Source organism: Salvelinus sp. IW2-2015, linkage group LG28, assembly GCF_002910315.2.
Source record: "Salvelinus sp. IW2-2015 linkage group LG28, ASM291031v2, whole genome shotgun sequence".
Taxonomy (NCBI): domain Eukaryota; kingdom Metazoa; phylum Chordata; class Actinopteri; order Salmoniformes; family Salmonidae; genus Salvelinus; species Salvelinus sp. IW2-2015.
In genome coordinates, this window is record NC_036868.1 from 5,680,534 (window position 1) to 5,696,624 (window position 16,091).

Below are 16,091 nucleotides of genomic sequence, written 5' to 3' on the forward strand. Positions count from 1 at the left end.
TGGGATGGTGTTCCCCCTTTTTCCTCCAAACATAACGATGGTCATTATGGCCAAACAGTTCTATTTTTGTTTCATCAGACCAGAGGACATTTCTTCAAAAAGTACGATCTTTGTCTCCATATGCAGTTGCAAACTGTAGTTTGGCTTTTTTATGGCGGTTTTGGAGCAGTAGTTTCTTCCTTGCTGAGCGGCCTTTCAGGTTATGTCGATATAGGACTTGTTTTACTGTGGATACAGATACTTTTGTACCTGTTTCCTCCAGCATCTTCACAAGGTCCTTTGCTGTTGATCTGGGATTGATTTTTACTTTTCGCACCAAAGTACGTTCATCTCTAGGAGACAGAACGCGCCTCCTTCCTGAGCGATATGATGGCTGCGTGGTCCCATGGTGTTTATACTTGCGTACTATTGTTTGTACAGATGAACGTGGTACTTGGCTTGGCTGATTTCTTTTGATTTTCCCATGATGTCAAGCAAAGAGGCACTGAGTTTGAAGGTAGGCCTTGAAATACATCCACAGGTACACCTCCAATTGACTCAAATTATGTCAATTAGCCTATTAGAAGCTTCTAAAGCTGTGACATCTTTTCTGGATTTTTCCAATCTGTTTAAAGGCACAGTCAACTTAGTGTYTGTAAACTTTTGACCCACTCATGTGTCTGAATAGTAACACAACCACAAAGGCACAATGTTCAAGTCAACCATAATGAGCGTCGGGCAGTAGTAGGTTACATCCTGGATGTCGATAAATGGTGATTCAATATGTAGCTAGAATCGTCAGGAAAGTAACAGAAAATGACGGGGGAGATGTTTTGTGGTCAGAGGCAATAGGACGGCCACCCGTTCACCAGCGGGGTCTGTTTTGTACTTGACATGCATCTGAAAGGAATTAACAACACTCTGAATCAGAATGACAGTTGAAAAATATTAACATCATGACAGTCATGTAGGATTGGGGCGATTTCTACTGGCTTTCTGCTAAAGATTGGCCTACTTAATTTCAAACATTCTAATGGTTTGATCATGACTCATCACAATCCATTTCCTCTGGTATTCATGTCCATGCTTGTCTCGCTTCTTTGTTAATATTGTTTTTCTTGCAGTACACTAACCCAGTGTGTGTTTGTGTCTCAGCTTTAGCCACTGTCGAGGACTTCCAGATCCGGCCCCATGCCTTGTATGTGCACTCCTACAAGGCCCCGGCTTTCTGTGATGACTGTGGGGAGATGCTGTGGGGCCTGGTCCGACAGGGCCTCAAATGTGAAGGTATGTCTGGACCCTGCCCCAGTGCCCCCTCAGCCCAGAGCTACTGATCCCAGTCACGTCACTCCTGACCCAGGCTTCACCTCAAATCAAAATCCTGGCTCACATAGGCCGGAATCAAAGCCTGGGTAACTGTACAGAAGGATATCTTGATTGACGGTGTAGCTCCCTGCTTTCAAGTCCTGATCAGAACAGCCTTTGAGTGCTTCTTATTGTAGTGATGCCAAGCAGTGGATGGGCTCTCATAGTGCTTTGTGGAGCGGGATGATTGTCAGAGGAGAGTTGAAGTTTTCATCATATGTAACCTGATAGAAGAGTAAAACAGCACTGAACATTCACCTGGATACAGGTCATTCACATGACCTACACTATAACTCTGAGAGAGAGATAGCGAGAGAGAGAGAGAGAGAGTGAGAGATAGCGAGAGAGAGATAGCGAGAAGAGAGAGAGACGAGATAGCGAGAGATAGCGAGAGAGAGAGAAGATAGCGAGAGAGAGAGTGAGTGAAGAGAGAGAGTAGAGAGAGAGAGAGAGATAGTGAGAGAGATAGCGAGAGGAGAGAGATAGCAGAGAGAGAGATAGCGAGAGAGAGAGAGAGAGGAAGAGAGAGAAGAGAGAGAGAGAAAGAGAAGCGATAGAGAGATAGCGAGAGAGAGATACGCGAGAGAAAGAGATAGCGAGAGAGAATCGAAGAAGAGAAGAGGAGAAGAGAGAGAGACATGCATGTATGGTTTCTAAGTACTGTGCCTCCTCTATAGGATGTGGGCTGAACTACCACAAGCGCTGCGCCTTTAAGATCCCTAACAACTGTAGCGGGGTGAGAAAGAGACGGCTCTCCAACGTGTCCCTGCCTGGAGCTGTGCTGTCCGTCCCCCGCCCAGCCCCCATCGAACATGTCCCTGTTTCCCAGGAAGAGGTAGGGGGACACTCTCTGTCCTTGTCCCAAATAGTACTCTGTTCCCTATTTAGTGCCCATAGGGCTCTGGTCAAAAGCAGTGCACTATGTAGTGAGTAGAGTGCCATTTGGGACAAAGCTCTCTGTGCTGTTGTTACTGCTGCTCCACTTAACATGACTGCTTGTTGTACTACTGTGTACAGCTTCCATTTCTTCAACACACAAACACACAAGCATGCATGCGTTGACAAAGACACACGCACACACCCATGCACGCAAACACACACACGCGAACGAATACACACATACACACACGCATTCCGTATGCAGACACTCAGTCAGGCTGACCAATTAGTGGTTGGGAGCCTAAAGAGAGTGTTTATGTCAAAACGCTGTGTATACATACCAAAACCCAGGAACCATTTTACTGAAGAAACAAGGCTCTTCATATTAATCACTTTCATAAAGTCATTTCAATCCCTCTTCATGCAGTATTGTCACGTCTAAACAAACAAAGGATTATTTGTAATATTATTAACTTAATCCACTTCTCACTTAATCCACTTCAATATATAACGTTATATATTGAATAATATAATGCTAAAAACAAATACTCTTGATTATTTTCCTTCCCACGCAATTTGCGTCTCAAAATATTTATGTAATGTGCACTTTTGTTCTGGTCAGTTAAGTTGATGTTGTGATGTTTAAAATGACCACCAAGATGTGAAATAGCTTTTTAACAAATGTGCCTACAGTGTTGTGGAAGCTACTCTGAAAATATAGTTTACCAAGCTACCAATTACTTCACACTGGAAGAAGTTAAGCTACACCAAAGCTACCCTTAAGAAAAATATAGTTTACTTCACTAAAGTTACTATGAAAAAGTAGTTCATTACACCCCAAACCACTTTGTGAAAAATTATCATATCTAAATCTAAAATGTCATAGACTACAAATTGCAAGAACAGATGACTCTGGAGTCAGGTGTTAACAGGATGTGTTCTTAGCCTATTAACCACAGTGAGATTTAGGCAGGTCTGATGCTGAAAAAGAAAGGAAATTCTTGCTTACTTCACCCATATTTTATTTTAGCGAAAYAAAGTTGTGTGTAGTTCCAGTAGTTAGTTAGCTACACCACCACAAAAAGTAAAAAGTTCTGAAAACACTACCAAGATTTGAATTTAGTTCAACTACCACCAAGCTACTGTAAAATGTAATTAAATTACTAGTCAAATTACATTTAGTTCACTACTCCCCAACACTGTGTACCTAGCTATGTATGAACTTGTGATTAGACAATTATTACCAATAAGATACAGTAAAGGTGATACAGCGTGGTTGACTCTGCTCTGCTGCCTCCCAGTCAAGACAGACCTGCAGCATGTTTGACTCTGCTCTGCTGCCTCCCAGTCAAGACAGACCTGCAGCATGTTNCTCCCAGTCAAGACAGACCTGCAGCATGTTTGACTCTGCTCTGCTGCCTCCCAGTCAAGACAGACCTGCAGCATGTTTGACTCTGCTCTGCTGCCAAAACAGTCAAGGCTGATGAAACAAAGCCTTTTCATAAGCTCTGTTCATCGTCACCCAATGAAATCTCTTCCTTTTTGTTTTACACTACTTCTCTCCTGCCTGTGTGTCCAGTACCTTTCTAAAGAAGTGGTGACTGGAAATACTGTACAATAAAATCTGTGTGAGATGTTATTCAGAACATTACAGTCTGTAGAGATGATACAACATAAAATACACAGTATAGTAATGTCTGGAATGATTTCCATATTTTTTTTTACGAATGTACTCTTTCTCTTGTGCTATCTGTTATCTTTTCCTTCCCTTTCCCCGTTCTGCTACCTCACCCATCCCCTACCCTCTCTCTGTCTGTCTCTCCTCTTCTCTTCTTTCTCTGTCTCTATCTCTCTCTCATCCCCTCAGCAGCGCCCTCTCCAGGGGGCAGGGAAGGGTAACAGCCTGTTGAGCGGCAGGCCTATCTGGATGGAGAAGATGGTGCTGGGAAGGGTCAAGGTGCCTCACACCTTCTCAGTGCACACCTACACCAGACCAACCATCTGCCAGTTCTGTAAACGCCTGCTGAAAGGCCTGTTCCGCCAGGGCATGCAGTGCAAAGGTGAGGCACTCCAAACACTGGAATTATGTTGTGTAGATAGAGGGATCCTGAGTGGCACAGCAGTCTAAGGCACTGCATTGCAGTGCTAGAGGTGTCACTACAGACCCGGGTTCGATCCCGGGCTGTATCACAACCGGCCGTGATTGGGAGTCCCATAGGGAGGCGCACAATTGGCACAGCATCGTCTGGGTTACGGGAGGGTTTGGCCGGGGTAGGCCGTCATTTTAAATAAGAATTTGTTCTTAACTGACTTGCCTAGTTAAATAAAGMTTCAATAAAATATATAATCTAATTCAAATGATTAGATGTAAGATATTAATGTGACTATGATGTGCATAGATATGTCCATATGGCATCTTCGTACAGTCGGTTGAGTGAACGTGATGTTGAATCTTCATGTTTTCAGATTGTAAATTTAACTGCCATAAGAGATGTGCAGCCAAGATACCCAGAGACTGCCTTGGTGAGGTTTCCTTTAATGGAGGTAAGTTTGCCTCAAGTGTATAGCTACCTAAAATTGCCTCCATAACTTGTCCCCACTATTTAGTCAAAAGCAGTGTATTGAATGTATTGATGGATATGTGGAAGAATGCCTCCCCCATGTAGTAAGTAGTTAGCCAGGTCCCATACGCTATGTACTGTAGCCAACTCTTCACATGTACAGTTCATACAGTAGGGTACCAGGCTAGTAAGCAGTACATACCTTTACCACATGTACAGTTCATACAGTAGGGACCCAGGCTAGTAAGCAGTACATACCTTTACCACATGAGGACCACAGTGGAAATAAGTGTATTTAATGTGTCATCCTCTGGGATTTGTTGTACTTAATTGTTTCAAATCAATCAATCAATCCATTGATGAATCAATATCACGCCCCTCCTACTGTGTCTCCTGCCCCAGAACCAGCCAGTCCTGGCCCCGACTCTGAGACCACCATGGAGGTGGACAACAGTGATGTGAACAGTGAGGGCAGCCAGAGCATGGAAGACCCAGAGGAGCCCTCCACCCCAGACGATAAGTTCTACATTGAAGGGCCCTGTCTGGATGGGGACAAGGACGAGGACACAGTGAAGGCTATCAGGTACTTACTTAGGGCCATATTCAATCTGTATCACCGAAGTGTTACAGATTGCGCAATAGAAACTTAAAGGTAATTTCCGATTGAGCCGACATATGCAGCATTTACCATGAATGCATTCTCTGCTAACGCAGTAACATTGCCTTTAAATTTCAATCGCGCTGTAAAGCTGAACTTCTGCGACACAGATTGAATAGAGCCCTTAGTCCTCTTCTCCCCGGGGGGGACATAAGGCTGTAACATTCTTCTGGCACTAGAGTTGGTCTTTGGCTAGATTTATGTCATGTCCCGTGAGAGTCTCATCTCTCCCAACTCAGCCAGCACAGGCTAGCACTGGACTGGAAGTAATATGATGTTTAATGAAATGAATACGTATAATGTGTACAGATGCGTTCAATTGTGGAGTTCCTTGTGTTCTGTTGCGTTTCGTATATGAAAATAGTTGTGAGTTTGTTGTTACATCACATAAGCTTTAAAAATGTATGTCAACGATTTGGCAATTGACATTACCCAAAAATGGGTTGAACCAATGTTGTTTCCACGTCATTTCAACCGCCCTAAAAGAAGTGAATCAATGTGGACAACTCATTGGAGTTGCAAAAAGTCATCAACTTAAGGGCATTTCCTATTTTTTTCACCCAACATTTAACCCAAATCCAATGACATGGTGACATGTCTCAACCAAATGTAAATCAAAACGTGTCGTTAAACTGATGTCTGTGCCCAGTGGGTAGACATACATTTGTTCATACGTGCTCTTGTCATTTTGTGTAGCCCCATGACAAGCAGTTTCATCCCCCTAATGCGGGTGGTTCAGTCCATAAAACAAACCAAGCGGAAGAGCTCAACCATGGTTCGGGAGGGATGGATGGTCCACTACACCAGCCGAGACAACCTGGTAAGAAACCTCTTGGATCATCTAAAAAAAAAAAAAAAGAGAGAGAGATTGCGAGTCAATAGTATTTTTCAGAGATGCTATTTGAGGTTTTGATGATAACTCACTGCTTTGATCGGTGTTTGTTTTCAGAGGAAGAGGCATTACTGGAGGCTGGACAGCAAGTGTCTGACCCTGCTGCAGAACGAAACAGGAACCAAGTATTACAAGGTACAATACCGGTCATCACATCTCTTAGTAGACGTCTCTGTCCAATTATAGAAGTTACACAGACAACAAAAAGACATTGACAGGTCAAAAGTGACAGGTCTAAAGTGTAGTGTGAAGCTTGGAGACAAGCTAGAAAAGGTCCTGTCATTCCAGTTATTGCTTTCTATTTATGTAGTGAACATTTTAGTAACACTTGTGGTGTTATTTGAAGAAAGTAAGGTGTTGCCCTCATCCTCCCACAGACAGACAGGCAAGGCAGTCTTTTCCCTCTCTATTCTCTCCTCCTTTCATGTTCTTTTTGCATGACAGAGAGAGAGACAGAGAGAGACAGAGAGAGAGACAGAGAGAGAGAGACAGAGAGAGAGAGACAGAGAGAGAGAGACAGAGAGAGAGAGACAGAGAGAGAGACAGCTCACTCTGCTCCAGGGAAGCAGGTAGAGACAGGGAGTGCATTCCTACTACACTGTGTGACAAATACTCAGGACCTAGGCATCATTTCTTTCCAAAATTCTATAAGTCAATTACAACAGAATTTGCAAACTATAAAAGAGCATGAGAAAAATTAAATATTTGTTTGGGTGAAAAACCAAAATGTGCCAGTTTTGCGCAGCCAAAAATGATGTCCTCCTGCCACAGCCTGAGGACAGCCAGATGAAAAATGCCAAGTAAGTAATGTTTGAGTAATATTTCCCATTTAGCTATAGTTTTTAGTGTTTGTCGTTTCGTACCGCAGGTCATGTGTCTCTCAGTCATGTTGACACTGGTCTACTACTGTGTTTGCTTTAATGGTATTTTGTTCTGATTAATATTGTTGTTGTACTGTTATTAATTGCTAATCCCATGTCCACTACTACTATTATTATTACCTGTTAAGGTCCACCATTATTTTATATAAAATATAATACTATTTTGTGTATATATTATACATATATATTTATTTAAATTTTCTCGATTATGATATACCTTTACATATGTAATAGTAATAATAACTTGCCACCCCCCCTTGCGTTCAATTAAAGTGTCAATTGATTGAATTGAATTAAAGAGGAGACAGAAGGAGAAGAGGAGAGGCAGACCGAGAGAGACGCAGAGAGGACAGCAGAGACAGAGAGAGACAGAGATGAGACAGACGAGAGAAGAGAGAGGACAGAGAGAGACGAGAGAGAGACGAGAGAGACAGAGAGAGAGGAGAGACAGAGACAGAGAGAGAGACGAGAGAGAAGAGACAGAGAGAGAGACAGAGAGAGAGACAGAGAGAGAGAGACAGAGAGAGAAGAGAAGAGGAGAAGAGAGAGAGAGAGAGACAGAGAGAGAGACAGAGAAGAGAGAGGACAGAGAGAGAAGATCAGAGAGAGAGACAGAGAGAGAGAGACAGACAGAGAGAGACAGAGAGACGAGACAGAGAGGACAGAGACAGAGAAGAGAGAGACAGAGACATGAGACAGAGCAGAGAACAGAGAGAGAGAACAGAGAGAGAGAGAGACAGAGAGAGAGACAGAGAGAGAGAAAGAGACATAGAGAGAACAGCAGAGAGAGAGACAGAGAGAGAGACAAGCAGACAGAGAGAGACAGAGAGAGAGACAGAGACAGAGAGAGAGACAGGAGAGAGAGAGAGAGAGAGCCCTGTGGCTGAATCTCTGAGCATGCTCCTCCTGTGGCAGACCGACCGTCAGTGCCAGGACTGGACTGGGGGGCTTCCCTGTGGTGTCTCTGGCCGTTCCTCCATCCCTGCCTGCCTGGCAGGCTGCCAGCATGCCTCGTGCCCAGAACGGGGAGGCACGTCCTGCCTTTTAATCAGGGGAGCGCTTTGCTTCCCCCCTGACCCGGCGGAGCGCCCTGTCATGTGGCACGCTCGGCAAACCACAAGCAGTTAATCTGATACTGGCGACAGAGGCCCGGATGGGCGCAGCAGACTGGGCTGACTGAGAGACGATTGGCTGGCCAGCAATTCTCTCTCTCTCTCTCTCTCTGATGTTTTTTCTCCTTGTGGGTGTGTTGGTTCGCTCGGCTACAGCAGCGGAATGTTAAAATGGACTTGAAAAGCCCCACACACTTCATTCCTCAAAGGCTGTCAGAGAGTGAGGAGAAGAGAGTAGAGACCATAGCTGAGAAGAGGAGAGAGGAGACCTGGTAGAGCTGAGAGTGTAGTTATTCCTGGGACAGTTAGACGTTAGGACGCTATAGGTGTACTTTTTAGCAGCTGATTGGAGTACCTCAGCCTCACGGGTCGTTTGATTGGCTGACAATCCGTTGTGACCTTTGGTGACCTTTGACCCTGCTCCTCTGACTCCGTCCTCAGGAGATCCCCCTGTCAGAAATCCTGCAGGTGGWGCAGGCGCAGGACTTCCACAGCCTGGCCCAGGGCAGCAACCCCCACTGCTTCGAGATCATCACTGCCACTATGGTCTACTACGTGGGGGAGAATAACAGTGGTCACTTCCATAACCCTACCCTGGCTGCCACGGGTGTGGGGCTGGAGGTGGCCCAGGGCTGGGAGAAGGCCATCCGGCAGGCCCTGATGCCCGTCACTCCGCAACCCAGTGTCTGCACTGGCCCCGGACAGGGCAAGGATCACAGTGAGTAGAATAGTACCCTGGCCTGCTGCTAATGTGATTGAGATCTGCTGAGGAGATCAGGCAAATGTAATGTCACGCAATTTGTATGTTTTTATGGGCGTGTGTGTGTGTGCGCACAGCTGTGACCTCCCGCTGCCTGCTCAAAGTGTATTACTGGAAAATTAAATGGTGGCATTTTAAGACGATTTAAGAGATTTTAGGGGATTTTCAAGCTCTTTTTGATTTCTCTCTGGCTGTGATTAGTGATAGGAAAATTCCTCCCATCATTTAATTAATGGAGAGTGATATAACATCATTAAACTCAAACAATCTGTAGTCACACAAAGGAGTATAACGCCAGTGAGCGATGTTTGGTCATTTGATGGTTAACTACTGTCACACAAAGAACTGTCCATAGACATGCTCAAACTAGTGGCCTATTTACTGCAAGACCAATTAAAAAGAAGAAGGCCGTATTGGTCGAGGTCTTTGGGTTCAATTTTGCATCGAGATTGTCTGCATCCCAAATGGCACATATTCCTTATGCAATGATTCTTGTCAAAAGTAGTGAACTACATAGGTCATAGTTTGGGATACAGACTTTGTGCCACTGGCCTGTGCATACAATACAGACAGTWTTATATATTTCTCTATGGATTGTGTTACATAAACCCAGCCTTTGGTTGACCCAGCTGATTGGTATTTGGTGGCCCACTACTGGGACAGAGTGCTGGTATAGAACACTGGATACGACCTTAACCACCATGGCTGGGCCTGGGTTCAGAATCAATGGAAACCCCAATGGAAACGTACTGAACGTACAGGCTGGGCTTGCGCCTTGCGGGTTTCTACTACTGAATAGTGGCTCTAGCCTGGTCCCAGATCCGTGTGCTCTTGCCAACGCCATTGCTGTCYAGCCATAGCATGACAACGAGTTGGCATTAAAGCACAAACAGACTGCCACTCAGGCCAGTTAGGATTTAGTTGTTATTAAAATATATATCAAAATATACCATGTGTCCTTGGTGTGTCCTGCTTCAAATAATGCTTGATCATTTACTATTTTCGAAGCCTCACATAATCTGTTTCTTGTCTCTTCAGAGGACATTTCAATCAGCATATCAGTGTCTAACTCACAGATCACAGAGAATGTGGTAAGTGTCTATCCAATACAGCATATTAGCTGTGTATAGCTACAGCTCCACAAGCATTCCTGATAAGGAATTTAGGAATATAAAAAATATTAGATATCTGCAAAATGTTAGATTGATTGTCCGTTTAGTGAAATATACAGTGCATTCGGAAAGTATTCAAATACCTTGACTTTTTCCACATTTTGTTACTTTACAGCCTTATTCTAAAATGGATTAAATACATGTTCTTCCTCATCAATCTACATACAATACCCCATAATGACAAAGTGAAAACAGGTTTTTAGAAATGTTAGCAATTTCATACAAATTTTAAAACAGAAATACCTTATTTACATAAGAATTCAGACCCTTTGCTATGAGACTTGAAATTGAGCTCAGGTGCATCCTGTTTCCATTGTTCATCCTTGAGATGTTTCTACAACTTGATTGGCGTCCACCTGTGGTAAATTCAATTGATTGGATATGATTTGGAAAGGCACACACCTGTCTAAATAAGGTCCCACAGTTGGCAGTGCATGTCAGAGCAAAAACCAAACCATGAGGTCGAAGGTATTGTCCGTAGAGCCCCGAGACAGGATTGTGTCAAGGCACAGATCTGGGGAAGGGTATCAAAAAATGTCTGCAGCATTGAAGGTCCTCAAGAACACAGTGGCCTCCATCATTCTTAAATGGAATTAGTTTGGAACCACCAAGACTCTTCCTAGAGCTGGCCGCAAGGCCAAACTGAGCAATCGGGGGAGAAGGGCCTTGGTCAGGGAGGTGACCAAGGACACAATGGTCACTCTGACAGAGCTCCAGAGTTCCTCTGTGGAGATAGGAGAACCTGCCAGAAGGACAACCATCTCTGCAGCACTCCACCAATCAGGCCTTTATGGTAGAGTGGCCAGACGGAKGCCACTCCTCAATAAAAGGCACATGACAGCCTGCTTGGAACTGGCCAAAAGGCACCTAAAGGATTCTCAGACCATGAGAAACAAGATTCTCTAGTCTGATGAAACCAAGATTGAACTCTTTGGCCTGAATGCCAAGTGTCACGTCTGGAGGAAACCTGGCATCATCCCTGRGGTGAAGCATGGTGGTGGCAGCATCATGCTGTGGGGAGGTTTTTCCACGGCAGGTACTGGGAGACTAGTCAGGATTTGAGGGAAAGATGAACAGAGCAAAGTACAGAGATATCCTTGATGAAAACCTGCTCCAGAGCGCTCAGGACCTCAGACTGGGGCGAAGGTTCACCTTCCAACAGGACAACGACCCTAAGCACACAGCCAAGACAACGCAGGAGTGGCTTCGGGACAAGTCTCTGAATGTCCTTGAGTGGTCCAGCCAGAGCCCGGACTTGAACCTGATCGAACATCTCTGGAGAGACCTGAAAATAACTATGCAGCGATGCTCCCCTTCCAACCTGACAGAGCTTGAGAGGATCTGCAGAGAAGAATGGGAGAAACTCGCCAAATACATGTGTGCCAAGCTTGTAGCACCCTACCGAAGAAGACTCAATGCTGTAATCGCTGACAAAGGTGCTTTAACAAAGTAACTAGTAAAGGGTCTGAATACTTATGTAAATGTGATAAACAAATGTTTTTAATAAATTGTCAAACATTTCTAAAAACTAGTTTTTGCTTTGTCATTATGGGTTATTGTGTGCAGATTGATGAGTGGGTACGACAATTTAATCAATTTTAGAATAAGACTAACTAAATGTGGAAAAAGTCAAGGGGTCTGAATACTTTCTGAGGACACCATGTCTTTTCTCTTCTTCAGGATATCAGTTCAGTCTACCAGATCTTTGCTGATGAGGTCCTTGGGTCGGGCCAGTTTGGGATTGTGTATGGAGGTAAGTCAGACTGACTCTACAGTATTTCTGTTGGCTTCATGTACATGGTGAAGTGGAGATGAAATTCAGCCCTYATGAAGGCTAAAGGGCCGAAATGGTTTGGTTTTACTTTTACCAATAACAAAGCACTTTTATCAACTTCCACTGTCCTCCAAGAGTTCAGTTTYCTCCTCAATTCATGCACCTTAGTTGGAGAGCGAGGTAGAGGAAGTGTTCCCTTCCGTTTGGCTTCATGTACATCCATCCATCCACGTTTCCTCTCTTTATAGTTTCAATCACTGGGAGGGGAAGACTTGTTCTTTCTATGTTATGCAAATCAACTTTTATTAGTAGAATTCCTTTCTCTGTCTGTTCTATAGTTCGAGACAGAGGAAGAAATACACAGTTCATTTGCTACAATCTGCAGCGAGTAGCCTGTGATTGATCCTGTTCACTCTCATYTGTAGGTAAACACAGAAAGACTGGGAGAGACGTGGCCATCAAAATCATCGACAAGATGAGGTTCCCTACCAAGCAGGAGAGCCAGCTGAGGAACGAGGTGGCCATTCTCCAGGTAGATAAAATACAGAGAAGCCTGGCTCTTTTACAGCCAGTCTAGACCCTGATAGCCTGGGAATCTAAAGAGGCTACGTTTCACTATTGTTTCACTTCACAACAGTAGTGAAACATAAAGATTTGGTTTTGTGGTTTCATGCTAGATTTGTGAGACTGTTGTGAAGAAATGTTTGACTTTTTCAGATTTCAGAGCACGCCTGTGGACCCTGGTACATACATCATATCCACGATGTGGAGTGGGGTGTTAGTTGATGAAAACAAACCCTGTAGTAAATCATGTTTTATATATATATATAGTGTCTGTGTTCTTTTTTTGCCCATCTTAATATTTTATTTTTATTGGCCAGTCTGAGATATGTATTTTTCTTTGCAACTCTGCCTAGAAGGCCAGCATCCCYTAGTCGCCTCTTCACTGTTGAATGGATGCCCTTTGGTTGGTGGACCATTCTTGATACACATGAAAAACTTAGCAGCATTGCAGTTCTTCACACAAACCGGTGCTCCTTAACACCTACTACCAGACCCCGCTCAAAGCACTGAAATCTTRTGTCTTGCCCATTCACCCTCTGAATGGCACACGTACACAATCCATGCCTCAATTGTCTCCAGGCTTAAAGATCATTCTTTAACCGGTCTCCTCCCCTTTATCTACACTGATTGAAGTTTGAAGTGGTGACATCAATAAGGGATCATAGTTTTCACCTGGATTCACTTGGTCAGTCTATGTCCTGGAAAGAGCAGGTGTTCCTAATGTTTTCTACACTCAGTGTGTGTGTATATATACAGTGGGGAGAACAAGTATTTGATACACTGCCGATTTTGCAGGTTGTSCTACTTACAAAGCATGTAGAGGTCTGTCATTTTCATCATAGGTACACTTCAACTGTGAGAGACGGAATCTAAAACAAAAATCCAGAAAATCACATTGTATGATTTTTAAGTAATTCATTAGCATTTTAATTGGCATGACATAAGTATTGATACATCAGAAAAGCAGAATTAATATTTGTACAGAAACTTTGTTTGCAATTACAGAGATCAATACATTTCCTGTAGTTCTTGACCAGGTTTGCACACACTGCAGCAGGGATTTTGGCCCAGTCCTCAATACAGACCTTCTCCAGATCCTTCAGGTTTCGGGGCTGTCGCTGGCAATACGGACTTTCAGCTCCCTCCAAAGATTTTCTATTGGGTTCAGGTCTGGAGACTGGCTAGGCCACTCCAGGACCTTGAGATGCTTCTTACGGAGCCACTCCTTTTGCCCTGGCTGTGTGTTTCGGGTCGTTGTCATGCTGGAAGACCCAGCCACGACCCATCTTCAATGCTCTTACTGAGGGAAGGAGGTTGTTGGCCAAGATTCGTGATACATGGCCCCATCCATCCTCCCCTCAATACGGTGCAGTCGTCCTGTCCCTTTACAGAAAAGCATCCCAAAGAATGATGTTTCACCTCCATGCTTCACGGTTGGGATGGTGTTCTTGGGGTTTGTACTCCATCTTCTTTTCCCTCCAAACACGGCGAGTGGAGTTTAGACCAAAAAGCTCTATTTTTGTCTCATCAGACCACATGACCTTCTCCCTCCTCCTCTGGATCATCCAGATGGTCATTGGCAAAACTTCAGACGGGCCTGGACATGCACTGGCTTAAGCAGGGGGACTTTGCGTGCGCTGCAGGTATTTTAATCCATGACGGCGTAGTGTGTTAACTAATGGTTTTCTTTGAGACTGTGGTCCAGCTCTCTTCAGGTCATTGACCAGGTCCTGCCGTGTAGTTCTGGGCTGATCCCTCACTTTCTCACTGATCATTGATGCCACCGAGGTGAAATCTTGCATGGAGCCCCCAGACCGAGGGTGATTGACCGTCATTTGAACTTCTTCCATTTTCTAATATTGGCCACCACAGTTGTTTCCTTCTCACCAAGCTGCTTGCCTATTGTCCTGTAGCCCATCCGCCTCGTGTAGGTCTACAATTTTATCCCTGATGTCTTACACAGCTCTCTGGTTTGGCCATTGTGGGAGAGTTGGAATCTGTTTGATTTGAGTGTGTGAGCAGGTGTCTTTTATACAGGTAACGGTTTCAAACAGGTGCAGTTAATACAGGTAAGAGTGGAGAACAGGAGGGCTTCTAAAAGAAAAACTAACAGGTCTGTGAGAGCCGGAATTCTTACTGGTTGGTAGGTGATCAAATACTTATGTCATGCAATAAAATGCAAATTATTATTTAAAAATCATACAATGTGATTTTCTGGATTTTTGTTTTAGATTCCGTCTCTCACAGTTGAAGTGTACCTATGATAAAAATTACAGACCTCTACTGCTTTGGTAAGTAGGAAACCTGCAAAATCTGCAGTGTATCAAATACTTGTTTCCCCACTGTAATATATATATATATATATATAATATATATAATATATATATATATTATATATATGTATATAATATAGTATATAATATATATATATATATATATATATATATATATATATATATATATATATACTGTATGCATGCATCACTTTGCTCATCATAGTTGAGGTCATCTGTCACCCAGCCCATAGAGTATTTGTCTCTAAGGTCTTCTCCCTCTAATTGCACATCAGGGATAAATGATCTTTTAAACTAATTGAATTGAATTCCTGTCTCCCTGCCTGTCAGAACCTTCACCATCCTGGCATCGTCAACCTGGAGTGCATGTTCGAGACCCCCGAGAGGGTCTTTGTTGTCATGGAGAAGCTCCATGGAGACATGCTGGAGACGATCCTGTCCAGTGAGAAGAGCAAGCTCCCTGAGCGTCTCACCAAGTTCCTGGTCACACAGGTCAGTACTCAGTACTCAGTAATATCTGTGATCTACCTCGTAATGACCAACACGGTAACACCTTGCATACAGTGTTTTTATTACTTTATAATTGTTCCTGTAAGTACAATGTAATAACTATTGTAATTAATCATTATTACACTGTACCTAAAACAGTTACCCAAATCCTTACCCTAGGCCAGTGGTTCTCAACCAGTGGTACTAGGACGCCTGGGGGTACTTGGCCAATCACCAGGGGGTACTTGGCCAATCAACAGAGGGTACTTGAGAAGACTCATGAGACCATAGACCTACTGTTAAAATGCACATGAGGGGGTACTTCAGGGTTACTCTAGGCAGAGCAAGATTCAGTTGGTGGAACCACTGCCCTAGGCCTAGTGCCTTTTAGAGGTAATTACACAATACAGCCCAGCCAGTGGACAGCCACTGTAATGACAAGAACCATAGCTCAGCCAGAAGTAAGTCACCCCATGTGCTTCCTGACCCGCAGATCCTAGTGGCTCTGAGGCACCTCCATTTTAAGAACATCGTCCACTGTGACCTGAAGCCTGAGAATGTGCTGCTGGCCTCCGCGGAGCCCTTCCCTCAGGTGAGTGTATGAGCTGTCCACCACAACATGATGCAATGGAAACACTGATTCTGTTACTATGTTCCATTTACGTAAGTCTGTGGTCCACCACAACAAGCTAACTGAAGTACTAACTCATT

The 16,091-nt window shown here is 44.0% G+C and overlaps 1 protein-coding gene across 2 annotated transcripts in view; it reads left to right on the forward strand.

Annotated features, from left to right (window-relative positions):
• LOC111954472 (serine/threonine-protein kinase D3-like) overlaps nt 1-16,091 on the forward strand; it is a 72,838-nt gene that overhangs the window by 53,499 nt on the left and 3,248 nt on the right. Inside the window, exons 4-16 of one of the 2 annotated variants that reach the window (XM_023974248.2) lie at nt 1,135-1,266; nt 2,022-2,179; nt 4,091-4,283; nt 4,690-4,767; nt 5,187-5,367; nt 6,139-6,262; nt 6,392-6,469; nt 8,769-9,045; nt 10,126-10,178; nt 11,940-12,012; nt 12,459-12,565; nt 15,222-15,383; nt 15,874-15,972. In XM_023974248.2, coding sequence (XP_023830016.1) covers nt 1,135-1,266; nt 2,022-2,179; nt 4,091-4,283; nt 4,690-4,767; nt 5,187-5,367; nt 6,139-6,262; nt 6,392-6,469; nt 8,769-9,045; nt 10,126-10,178; nt 11,940-12,012; nt 12,459-12,565; nt 15,222-15,383; nt 15,874-15,972 — 1,715 coding nt within the window. The remainder of the gene's footprint in view (nt 1-1,134; nt 1,267-2,021; nt 2,180-4,090; nt 4,284-4,689; nt 4,768-5,186; nt 5,368-6,138; nt 6,263-6,391; nt 6,470-8,768; nt 9,046-10,125; nt 10,179-11,939; nt 12,013-12,458; nt 12,566-15,221; nt 15,384-15,873; nt 15,973-16,091) is intronic. The other variant, XM_023974249.2, reaches the window with a different exon arrangement.